This window comes from Dermacentor andersoni, chromosome 2 (genome assembly GCF_023375885.2).
Source record: "Dermacentor andersoni chromosome 2, qqDerAnde1_hic_scaffold, whole genome shotgun sequence".
Lineage (NCBI taxonomy): Eukaryota > Metazoa > Arthropoda > Arachnida > Ixodida > Ixodidae > Dermacentor > Dermacentor andersoni.
In genome coordinates, this window is record NC_092815.1 from 171,484,682 (window position 1) to 171,496,780 (window position 12,099).

The window sequence follows — 12,099 nt, forward strand, 5'->3', positions numbered from 1 at the left end:
ACTTGTGATCGTCTTAGTTGGCACTGTTCCTTCCTAATTCGAGTATGCACCATCTAGCCCAAATGAATGTTGTCCAAAACATTGACATATTTCACTCGAAGAATGCGGATGCGCGCTGTCAAAACGCTGGTGTTATGAAGAGCGGCAGAAGCAGCGGGCCAGTTGACCTTCGTCTGCGTGCTGCCTCTCGTTTCAACGCGAATTAAGCGGCATCAACACAGCGCACACAAAGCTATCAGGCCTCTCTGCACATCTGTACTGTAGTCGTGCCATAGTCAGCCTCCACGTGAGTAGAACGCTGCCCCCCCCCCCCCCCCCCATTGCCTTGAGCGCGGTGGAAGACGGTGAGCTTGCTCCTCGCCCTCCTCGATTGCGTGCGCGAGTTCAAGCCAGAATCCTCAGCTGACGCTCGCACGCTTTCGTTCGCACCTACGGCATACGGCGTGCTGCCACGGTGTTATCGCACTTGAACTTTATACGGCACATCACGGCGATGCCGATACCGAGGGAGTAAATGCGCCTGGTGTGTCTATATAATTCCTATCTCTATAAAAATTACGTGAAACAACAGTTACCTTTTACTGCAAGTTTGACGGCGCTTATTTCGAAACCATGCCATCCAGAAAACTCGTTCTAAGTTAATATGCCTTGCATACTCAGTAGCTGCACTTCTTAGGCTAAAGCGTGTGTTGTAAAGTAAGTAGAAGTTGATCAAAAGAAGTTGATCAGTGTAATTATGGTAAATATTCAATTAAGCATTTGATATCTCGTAGAGGCAATTTTCGCTTCATCGAGTAATTTCGAAAAACGTAAAGATTGTGTTATGTGCTGAGGGCAATTTTATAAATTTGTTGTAGTTAAAGAAGAAAGCGCCCTTATAGAGGGGTAAAGGAGTGGTCCCAAGGTAAAATTTTCTGCAGATGACAACACCGTTCATTTTTAAAAATGGGCAGCTTTGTTATCTCAAAAGTGTATACATTTGGGCTGGTTGGTTCCTGACCTGTGCATGAACAGCACAAAGGAGCAGGACGCCCAAGGGATGGCTTCAGCCTCGTTTTGGGCGCTCTCCTTACGCCCTTTTCTTTCGCGCTGTTCGTGCCCAAGGTTTCGTATTGTTCCATCAGAATCAAAGCATAACCAACGTTTTCAATATGCTCTTTACAGAGAATGACAACTCGAACGAGAGGAACCTGCCTGACCATTCTGATAATCGTAATATCGCAGCTTCTATATGCCCAACAGGGAAGTGCAAAACGCCACAACCTTAAACACGGCGCCCCTCTGGACCATAGAGGAAAAGGCGCTGTCACTCGGCCGCCACCGCTGCCTCCTTCAAGATTTGCAATGGTTACGCGGTCACTCCTTTGTGGTATGAGTACAGATATACTTTAACAGCTGAACTAGTTCCGTCACTCACAAATATGGTTATATTTGCCGATGAGGCAACTATAGTGTATTAAATCGAGGCAGATGCTAGAGAAGGGTAACTGCGAACATTTTTCACTACGGCGACTGGAAAGAAAGCAACGGCGGATATAACTTGCCCACTAGTGAGTGAGAGAGAACATGTATTTATAATTATTCATGTAACTGGAAAATGCATGTTAAAATTGACTAAGAAAATTCTCCCCAATCCAGAGAAAAGCCAGCTTAAGATAGACTAAACATTAGAAAAATACAGTTGACTTGCGCTTCTCTCTTCGCGAGAAAATGCCTAATAACATAGCGTGAGACAAGACAAGATATCGGGCGTACGCAATGCAATATGCGCAATGTTCTATATTTGTGCCATTTATTTTTCGAAAAGCTGGGCGTTCAAAATTTTCCCTCTTCAAGGGAGCTCACTGTCAGCCTCTGTAAGGAAGTATCATACATTTGTCAATAGAAAAAATTTTTTTGACTAAATCCAATGCAGCTCTCTATAAGTAATAATAATAATAATAATAATAATAATAATAATAATAATAATAATAATAATAATAATAATAATTCAGTCACATAAGCGTGAGGGAGAGAGGTCACAAGGAACGCGTAAAGTTACCGTAGTAAAAGACCGTGAACAGTTTAAGATGCAGCAAAAGGATAGAAAGTTGGGCGAGTTGGTAGGGTAACATGATCTTAAATTGTAGCGCGAAGTGACACAGACAGATAGCGCTCGTCCTGTCTGCTTCTAGGCTCTGCCTGTGTCACTTCGCGCTACAATTCAAGATCATGTTAAGATGCAGCAGTCTTATGCATTTGACGTGAGGCTAAGACGGAGCGAAGTCTAATTTGCCATGCTGTACCTGTCAATCATCAGTTAACTCACATTTGAACAATCCATTAGTGAACATGCCCATCGGGGCACTGCAAAATAAGACGTTTTGATGCGACAGCTGTGCGACACGTAACTACTGATATTTAGTGCGACGCTTAACTAGCACCACTTAACCGCTGCAACAACGACGACTGTTTATGTGAGCACCCCTTGACACTGCCGGAAGGCAGCGCGTGCACGTGCTGCCTATCTATCTATCTATCTATCTATCTATCTATCTATCTATCTATCTATCTATCTATCTATCTATCTATCTATCTATCTATCTATCTATCTATCTATCTATCTATCTATCTATCTATCTATCTATCTATCTATCTATCTATCTATCTATCTATCTATCTATCTATCTATCTATCTATCTATCTATCTATCTATCTCTGTCTGTCTGTCTGTCTGTCTGTCTGTCTGTCTGTCTGTCTGTCTGTCTGTCTGTCTGTCTGTCTGTCTGCATGCGCGTATGTGCGTTATACGCAGAAATGCTCTCCCTAGCAAACGCTCAACCAATGTAAAACAATTTTGGTTTGTGGGAGAGTAGCTGAATTCTACTGAATGTACACAAGGCAAAACGTTGAGGATATCAAAACTTCGACAAAGGTTGCCCATAATGGGCAAGCTAACATAAAGAAAATGGCAGTAAAGCACGAAATTTTCAAACCCGTAATTCTGCGCCGAAGAGAAATGCCACGGTTCGCTAAACGGCAATCTTAAAAGGTCTAAAGCACGTAAATATTTAAGTTTGTAGTTTAAACGAAATTGTCACGATGCTTACGAGGACGTTTCGAAAATTATACTCACAAATTCATGCTATGTTTCAGAGCAGCGTATAATGCATGAATATTGTGGGCTTTATATGTCCCAGCCAAAGTAGTTTACAGAATTGTGATATCAGTTTATGTGGCTGAGATCTAATTGCAAGCTTTAATAGTTTGTTTTCTTTAATTTGGCGATTAACACTGATCAACAACAACGCTGCTGAGCAACAACCTGTTGATCTGGTTATCTGTTCTATGGCCAATTTTTCAAGATACGGACAGGCTTGCGACAGAGGGCGCAACATGCGTGAAGTTGTGACGCAGCGGAAAGCACGAAGGCGCACCGCAGCAATATGCGGAACGTTACCTGAGATGGAATTTAAGGAAGGCCACAAATAGAGGCGTTGGACGGTTGCCAAGAGTTCGTGCTCTCAGACACTGCAGTGGTCGCGGCTTACCACCTATGTCGTGATCTAACACTAAAGTTTTTTCACAGGTTTCTTTTTAAAGCAGACAGCTCACTAAACTTTCTTTCAGAGTTGTGCAGCCGGGTATGGATATCCTACAGCAAGAGATGTGTGGACAAGGTAAGCGCTAAAGTGTTTCATTTGCGTTAAGAAGGTGTACCTTTATAGACCATTTGTTGCTTACCAACAGAGACTCTGAAAACGTTTTGGCTTTGCCAACAGTAATAGCCCACTGAACGTACCGCGCAAGCGGTACAATGGTGAGCCGTCGTAGTGCACCAGAAGGGAAGGCAGACAACTTTTAATCTGCAGCTAGTCGCAATTTATTAAATCAGTTTCGTTGTAAGCTAGAGGAAAATATGCATATTTTCACGTGAGGCATATCACACACTGGCTTTATTCGAAAACGTGAAAAAAGAACTGGTGCTCCTATATTGAAGCAATTTGAAAACGAATTTTTTCTCTCGCATAGTAGACTCTCCGGACATGTAACTGGAACCTTCTTGGGGTGCAGGTTCAGTGCTGCAGTGATGGTAATAAACCGGCATGTGTTGTTGACGCGGACCTGCAAATTATGTGCTTTTGCCGTGTGTAATTGGCAGCATTTGGTAGGCATGTTACTCCAAGTGGTTCAGGTGTGTGCTTAGATTCCCATTTTCTTTATGTAAGATTGTGACAGTAATACTGTTATAGAGAAAATAGTGGCGAGCATGTAATGCGTTAAAGCATTTCCGTAGACCCAGCCAGTTATAGGCTTCTCCGAAATACAGGCTACTGACCTGCACTTAACTGCAGTTAAGCCAAAGAAATAACAGTTTTGATCACCTTCCCACATTCTTGTGTGGTGACCACCGAACTGTAAGTTCTTATGTATTTCTTGCGCAACATGGCCCTGTTACAATTTTATCTACCCAACCACTTTCTGAATTTGCAGAATAAGCCGACACAATGGCTTTCAGCATTGTTCGGAATTGGTCGATCTTGTGATTTATAACAATTGTCGCCGGCTGGAGTTCCGCCGACTCTGCAGTCCATCTCAACGCCTTTCTGCGAGGCCTGTTTTTGAGGTGGCTCGGGGCTTTCAAAGACATTCAACGTGCAACATTTTTTGACAGCGATGTAACGGGCAAATTACAAGGGACGACGCAACAACAGCATCGACATAATTATAAAAGCGGTAAACGTGGTACGACAGACCCGATTCCAACAGCCCTCTCTTATCCCTGGGCAATCGGAAGTCATCGCTCGTGATCGTTCTAGCCGGACGCCCATTTACATCGAAACTTCAAGGATGTGATATCACCAGAAATCTAAACGCGAACCATTCTGAAACTTCGCCAGTGCGTAGTTGCATCTGTAAGTTCGCATGCCTTTGAAACAACGGCCTTATTAAGACTTCAAGACGGACACGTGTGACAGCTCCATGCTTACCAACCGGCTACAGAGCGACTGCATGTCGAACTTCCATGTAATTACGCGTAGCAGGCCTCACGATCAGTTATTTCCTGTTCGCGTTTCAATTTATGCGGATGGTACATATGACAAGCCCGTGGCTTCCATCACAACAGCTCGCCTGCTTTCGTGTGACTAGACTTTCCTGCATTCAGCAGTTTGCCTACTATCGCAACCTATGCTGCAGCTTTGCCGTCAAGCTTTGTACCTGCAGCTCGACAATCTCTACCGCAGGGTGACTCTATCCACCTCACATCTTTCTCAGTAATCATGACATTTAAAAAAAGTATGAAAGATCCAACGCATATATTCAAGTAGTGTAGCTGGCTCTGGCAAGAACAGACGCAGCTACAAGTATTCGCTCGCTTGCGCGTAAACCTACATTGGTTCAGTGCAGCTGAAACTTTTTTTTTCAAAACTCTCCTCCCTAGCTTAGACGAGAGCATTGAACAAGCACGTGAATTACATCGCCGTACCAAAACTGAAGAAAGATGACACTCACGGAGTGCTACAAAGGGATGGCTAAAATATTGTCCCCTGTACCCTTTCTATAGCAAGCCTCACAAATTCTCGTTTTCATCTCGCCACCGTGCAGAAACTGCACCAGATGAGCGCCCCCCCCCCCCCCCCCCCCCATTTCTGCTTCGTATCCGCATCCCGCCAGTTCATTGCCACGTAGACGGGCAAGCAGACCGTTTTTGTGGCGCTTTCGCCCACCTTTAAGAGTGCACTGACAGCCGGTTCAGTATGTCTAACGTATACTTGAATGCTGGATCAGATATTCTTGTACACGACTCCAAGGGCACACGGGACAACTATGGCGGTATCCTTTACCGCGCAAGCATCCGCGGGTCACTGCTGTTGCATATGGGTCGCAAGCCCCAAGGGTAGCGTTGGCCTGGCGGCCTGAGGCACAGCCGGAAGCATCCGAAGGCCCTGGCAAAGGATGAGTCGACTGCTAACAGAACAACTTGTTTATTCTAGCAACGCAAAAGAGCGGCCGGTCAGGTCGACCGAAGTGGAGAGACGCGAGAGCACGTTACTCGACGGAAGAATTCGGAGCCTCCCTCGGCGTCCGTGGGCTGCTGCTTTTATACTCTCGGAGTCGAGGGCAAGAAGGAACGGCTCGGGATGAGGAGCACGTGACGGCGCCGCGCGGACACGTTGAGACTAGAAGGTGACGCATCCGCCGGGCCGGCGCCGGTCAGACCTCCTCGCTTCACAGTTGGGGAGCTCCTCTCCCCGGCTGCCGCGCTATGACAAGCGTGGGCACCAACATGCACACACACACACACGCACACACGAAGACACGTGGCATTGAAACATGCCTGGGCGCGCATGGCAGGAGGCGTTGCGGCAGCGCTGAACGGGCCAACATGTCCGCCGCTTTGAACGAAGCCCCGGCATCCGTTGCATCCGCGCCGGCTATACCGCGCGTCGTAGGCGAAACGTAACAGACCGCCCCGTCGGGAGAAGGAGATCCCGATGGTCAGGGGACTGCATCCGCTGTCCGGAGGGATGTTGCTCGATGATGCTCGTAACCGAAGTCGGTCGTCCCTCGGCGTTTCTTGAGCGCAGCGCACAGAGAAGGCCTCGTTCTCACGTTCAGGTTCACACAGGACACTGCAAAGTGACTTCGGGAGAGTTGCCATTTTTGTTCTCGTTCCCAGCAAGCGTCAGAACTACGCCGAAACTCAACCGCTCAGTCAGCAAGCACGACACAACCCTCACTAAGCCATGCCAGGCTCTTTCCCCTTTTGTACTACTGCCTAGTTCCTTACAGTAGTCTAGCAGCACTCAGAACGCGTCCACAAATTGGAAAATTGCACTAGAAAGCACGTCATGACTTTGAAACACTAAACAAAAGCAATATGCTAAAAATCCTGCCTCAGGAAGAAAAACATCAGTAGCAAATAACTTTGAGGCTGATTCCTACGTTAGGGGACTCGACTTAAGCCATCGGCGTTACCGTTGAGACTCCCCTTTTTGTAACGCACCTCAAAGGAATATTGTTGCAGAGCGAGGCTCCAGCGCAGGAGGCGGCCATTTTTGGAAGAGATGGTCTGCAGCCATTGGAGAGCGCAGTGATCCGTCTCAGTGATAAACCTCGAGCCGGCTAGGTAGCATGACAATTTCTGAACGGCCCATACGAGACACGCACACTCTTTCTTGGTGGCGCTGTACGCCTGCTCACGACTGGTCAGCTTACGACTAGCATACAGGACGGGGTGTTCCACTTCTCCATTTTCCCGTTGGCACAGTACAACGCCCATGCCTCGCTCACTGGCATCGTACTGAACAACGAACCCTTTTGTGTAGTCTGGCGATCGTAGTACAGGCTGGCTTGTTAGGGTGCTCTTTAGGGCGCTAAAAGCTCTTTCCTTTGTCTCGTCCCAGACGACTGTTTGGGGCTCTGTTTTTCTTAGAGCATCCGTCAGGGGAGCCGCGATATCAGAGTACCAGGGATGTACCTCTGATAGTAGCCGGCGACACCTAATAACGACCGATATCGTTCTCCGTGCGCGGTTGCGGGAAGTCTCGCACAGCGGCCACCTTTACTTCAGAGGGGCGGCGACAACCCCGACCAATCACGTGACCGAGGTAGACAACCTCGGCCTGAGCTAACTGGCAGTTGGGAGCCTTGACTGTCAAGCCCGCTTCGCGCAGGCGGGTTAGCACTGCCCGCAAGTGTGCCATATGCTCAGACCAGGATGCGGAGAATATCGCTACGTCGTCTAAATACGGTAAAGCGAATTCTTGCTGTCCCCGCAACACTTTATCCATGAGGCTTGAAAAGCAGTATGGCGCGTTCTTCAAACCAAAACTCAACACTTTAGGACGGAATGTTCCCATTGGTGAAATGAACGCCGCATACCTACTAGCCTCTTCTGTAAGTGGAACTTGCCAATAACCCCTGACAAGATCTAGGGTGAAATAAACTGAGCGCTACTAACTTTCTCAAGGCGCTCCTCGATGTTAGGGATCGGATAAATTTGATCCTTAGTGATGGAATTAAGCCTGCGGTAGTCGACGTAAGGACGAGCCCGGTACCTCAACTAAAATCCTTGCCCGGTACCTCAACTAAAATCAAAGGGGAGGTATAATCACTCTCACCCGCCTCAATAACACCGAGCTGTAGCATTTTCTTTACCTCAGTCTCCATAATATCGCGCTGGCGGGGTGACACCCGGTACGCCTTGGATCGTACTGGCTCTGGGGAGGTAAGTTCTATTTCATGAGTATGGACAGAAGTCCTACCAGGCCTCTCAGAGAACTGACATTTAAACTCTTGTAAGAGCTGGTGCAGTTCGGTTTTCTGCTCAGGCGACAGCGGTGCTTTACTGATTAAGTCACTAATGACTTGATCGGTGTCTTTCCTGTTCGTCACTGAGCCTAGTCCCGGAAGCTCGACCGGACGCTCTTCGGGAACGTTTACCATCATGCACACCACTGCTTCTCGTTGTCTATAGGGTTTGAGCAGATTACAGTGGTAAACTTGCTGTGCTTTTCGCTTTCCTGGCAGACTCACCACGTAGTTAACGTCCGGCAGTTTTTGAACAACCCGTGCTGGGACCTCCAACTGCACGTCGAGTTTGTTTTTTAGCGATGTGCGCAATATCATTACCTCATCGCCCACCTCAAAACGACGGGCCCTGGCTGTCCGATCATAATAAACCTTGGCCCTCTGCTGGCCTTTGCCATTGCTTCACCTGACAACTCCTGTGCCCTTCTTAAGCGTTGGAGGAGCCTAAGCACGTACTCCAGCACGACTGGGTCGTCGCCCCTGCCTTCCCACGAGTCTCGAAGCATGCGAAGCGGAGACCGCAGCGAGCGACCGCACACCAGCTCAGCTGGCGAAAACCCCGTAGCCGCATGCGGCGCGGTCCTTAATTCAAACATCACACCAGGCAGACACAGCTCCCAATCAGTTTGTTGTTCAAACCACAATGCTCTCAACACGCGCTTCATGACGGAGTGGAGCTTCTCAACGGAATTCGACTGTGGGTGGTACACTGAGCTGTGTAACAGCTTTACCCCACACCTTTCGAGAAAGGCTGTCGTCAAAGCGCTAGTAAACACTGTGCCATGATCAGACTGCATTTCCGCAGGAAAACCAACTCGCGCAAATATGGACAGTAGTGCATTGACTATCTCCACTGAGCTGAGTTCTTTAAGCGGCATTGCTTCAGGGAACTTTGTCGCTGGGCAGATCACAGTCAAAATGTGTCTGTACTCCGTGGCTGTTACCGGCAGAGGTCCCACTGTATCAATAACGAGCCGTCTAAAAGGCTCCGTAATGATAGGTACCAACTTCAACGGCGCCCTCGATTTGTCCCCTGGTTTGCCCACCCGCTGACAGGTGTCACATGTCCTCACAAAGTGGTCTGCGTCCCGAAACCACCCTGGCCAATAGTACTCTTGCAAGAGACGGTCCTTAGTTTTCTTAACTCCAAGGTGTCCGGACCACGAACCCCCATGCGACAAGCGCAACAGATCCTGACGGTAGCACTGAGGCACGATCAGCTGATCGAACTCCACTCCTCTGCGGTCTAGATACTTCCGGTACAGGACCCCGTCTCTTTCCACAAAACGAGCATTTTTCTTGGCGATACGTTCCTTGACATTATAGCGCATGTTTTCTAGGCTGCCATCCGTTTTTTGCTCGGCTATCGAAGCCGACCGGCTGACTTTTAGCAAGCTATTGAGTCCATCTGACGTAGGCGCGATGAGCAAATCTGCAGATAGCTCTTCCAACTTTCCCGTGTCGGGCATGTCTTCTCCAGTATCTGGTGCCTTCATTGCTACAGGCTCAATTTTATTCAGTTCGGACGTGCTCTGAATATCAGCTTGCTGCGCCTCTGACCCTTTCTCATTGTTCGACAACGTCGGTCCCGCAACTACCGCCTTTCCAGCGAGCTCCCGAACTTTCGATCTGGTTAAGGCCTGAACGCTAGCCTCACCAAACAAAAGCCCTTTCTCGCGCAGGAGGTGGTCGGACCTGTTCGAAAATAGGCACGGGTACTGGGGGGGGAAGCATAGATGACACTGCGGCCTCCGTCTCAAGCGCTCCGAAAGGTCCTTCAATAAGCACTTTTGCTACGGGCAGACACACGCTATGAGCTTCCACGGCTTGCTTGATCCATGCGCACTCGCCCGTGAACATATCGGGTTCTACGTAAGAGGGGTGAACTACATCCATTGTAGCTGCGGAATCGCGAAGCACTCGGCACTCTTTCCCGTTCACGAGGAGGTCTCGCATGTAAGGCTCGAGAAGCTTCATGTTCTCGTCAGTGCTGCATAATGACAAAAACACGACTTTTGTTTTTGTTTCCGGACACTGCGCCGAAAAGTGACCCGGCTTCTGGCACGTATAACACACGCGCACTTGCCTCGTTTCGAACCGCTTTCTGCGTTCGGCTTCGGCTGCCGCCGTCTCCTTACGTTCGGTCGGACTGCTTTCACTCGCATCCGCACTACGTGTGTCCCCCCTTGCTCTCATGGGTGTCAACTTCGGCCTCTCAAACGTGGAGCCAAATTCACCCTTTTGACCGTCCTTAGCTCCGCGAGCCCGACGCGTCACAAACTCCTCGGCTAGCTCGGCGGCTCTAGCCACCGTACTAACGTCTGGCCTATCCAAGACCCAGTACCGCACGTTCTCAGGCAACCGACTATAAAACTGTTCCAGCCCAAAACACTGCAGAACTTTCTCGTGGTCACCAAACGCTTTCTCTTCTTTGAGCCACTCCTGCATGTTTGACATAAGCCTGTAGGCAAACTCTGTATATGACTCACTTCTGCCTTTCTCATTTTCCCGAAATTTCCGACGGAACACCTCCGCTGACAGCCTGTACTTTTTTAGCAGACTCGATTTCACTTTGTCGAAATCCTCTGCCTCCTCTCTCTTCAAGCGAGCGACTACGTCGGCCGCCTCGCCGGGTAACAAAGTGAGCAAGCGCTGTGGCCACGTTTCCCGAGAGAACCCCTGCTTCTCGCACGTTCGCTCAAAGTTAACCAGGAACAAACCAATGTCCTCTCCAAGCTTAAACGGCCGCATCAGGTCAGTCATTTTGAACGATACTCGTTCTCCTGCACCGTGTGCCTGACTTCCATTACGAGCGCGTTCCATCTCTACCTCGAGACGCTTCATTTTCAAAGCGTGTTGACGGTCGCGCTCCTCTTTTTCTTTCTCTTTTTGTTCTTTAGGTTCGCGCTCATCTTTCTCTTTCTGTTCTGTACGCTCGCCCTCATCTTTCTCTGTCTGTTCTTTACGTTCGCGCTCCTGTCTTTTTGCCGTCTCCCTCTCCTCAATGGTCTCAAGGCATTCCGACAGCTCGTCATCCTCAGCTTCTAACTCAAGAATAGCCCTTAGCAGCTCTGGTTTTCTGAGTTTGTCTGAGACATCCAGACCCAGCTCTCTTGCAAGCTCCAGCAACTTCGGTTTGCGCAACGACTTCCAATCCATGGCTGCTCTGAATGCTGCTTTCTCTACTGCCTACTATTGTCTTGCCGCAAACTAACCCGGCAGCAACGACAACCACAATTATCAGCTCTGTTTCTGACACTAACAAAAGCCTGGCAAAACTCAGAAGAAGAAAGTCCCGCACTCAGCAAACCTCGCAGCCAAGAATTCAGCGCAGTCGTTCCGCTGCAGGCAACCAGTCATCACACAGGGCTCGTTGCACTGCTCCCGGATGGTCGTTGTGCTGCTCAGCATACAGTTAACCGCATATCTTCGCTGCTGGCCTCCGTTGTCGCGATCTCACCGCTGGCAGCCAGTTGTTGCATCTGGGTCGCAAGCCCCAAGGGTAGCGTTGGCCTGGCGGCGTGAGGCACAGCTGGAAGCATCCGAAGGCCCTGGCAAAGGATGAGTCGACTGCTAACAGAACAACTTGTTTATTCTAGCATCGCAAAAGAGCGGCCGGTCAGGTCGACTGAAGTGGAGAGACGGGAGAGCACGTTAGTCGACGGAAGAATTCGGAGCCTCCCTCGGCGTCCGTGGGCTGCTGCTTTTATATTCTCGGAGTAGAGGGCAAGAAGGAACGGCTCGGGATGAGGAGCACGTGACGGCGCCGCGCGGACACGTTGAGACTAGAAGGTGACGCATCCG

General features: G+C 49.0%; 1 protein-coding gene across 1 annotated transcript in view; it reads left to right on the forward strand.

Moving 5' to 3' along the window:
- Positions 1 to 12,099, forward strand: part of LOC129387235 (uncharacterized) — a 43,315-nt gene that overhangs the window by 6,761 nt on the left and 24,455 nt on the right. Inside the window, exons 2-3 of the mRNA XM_055076034.2 lie at positions 1,165 to 1,369; positions 3,610 to 3,659. Of these exons, the coding sequence (XP_054932009.1) occupies positions 1,165 to 1,369; positions 3,610 to 3,659 (255 nt within the window). The remainder of the gene's footprint in view (positions 1 to 1,164; positions 1,370 to 3,609; positions 3,660 to 12,099) is intronic.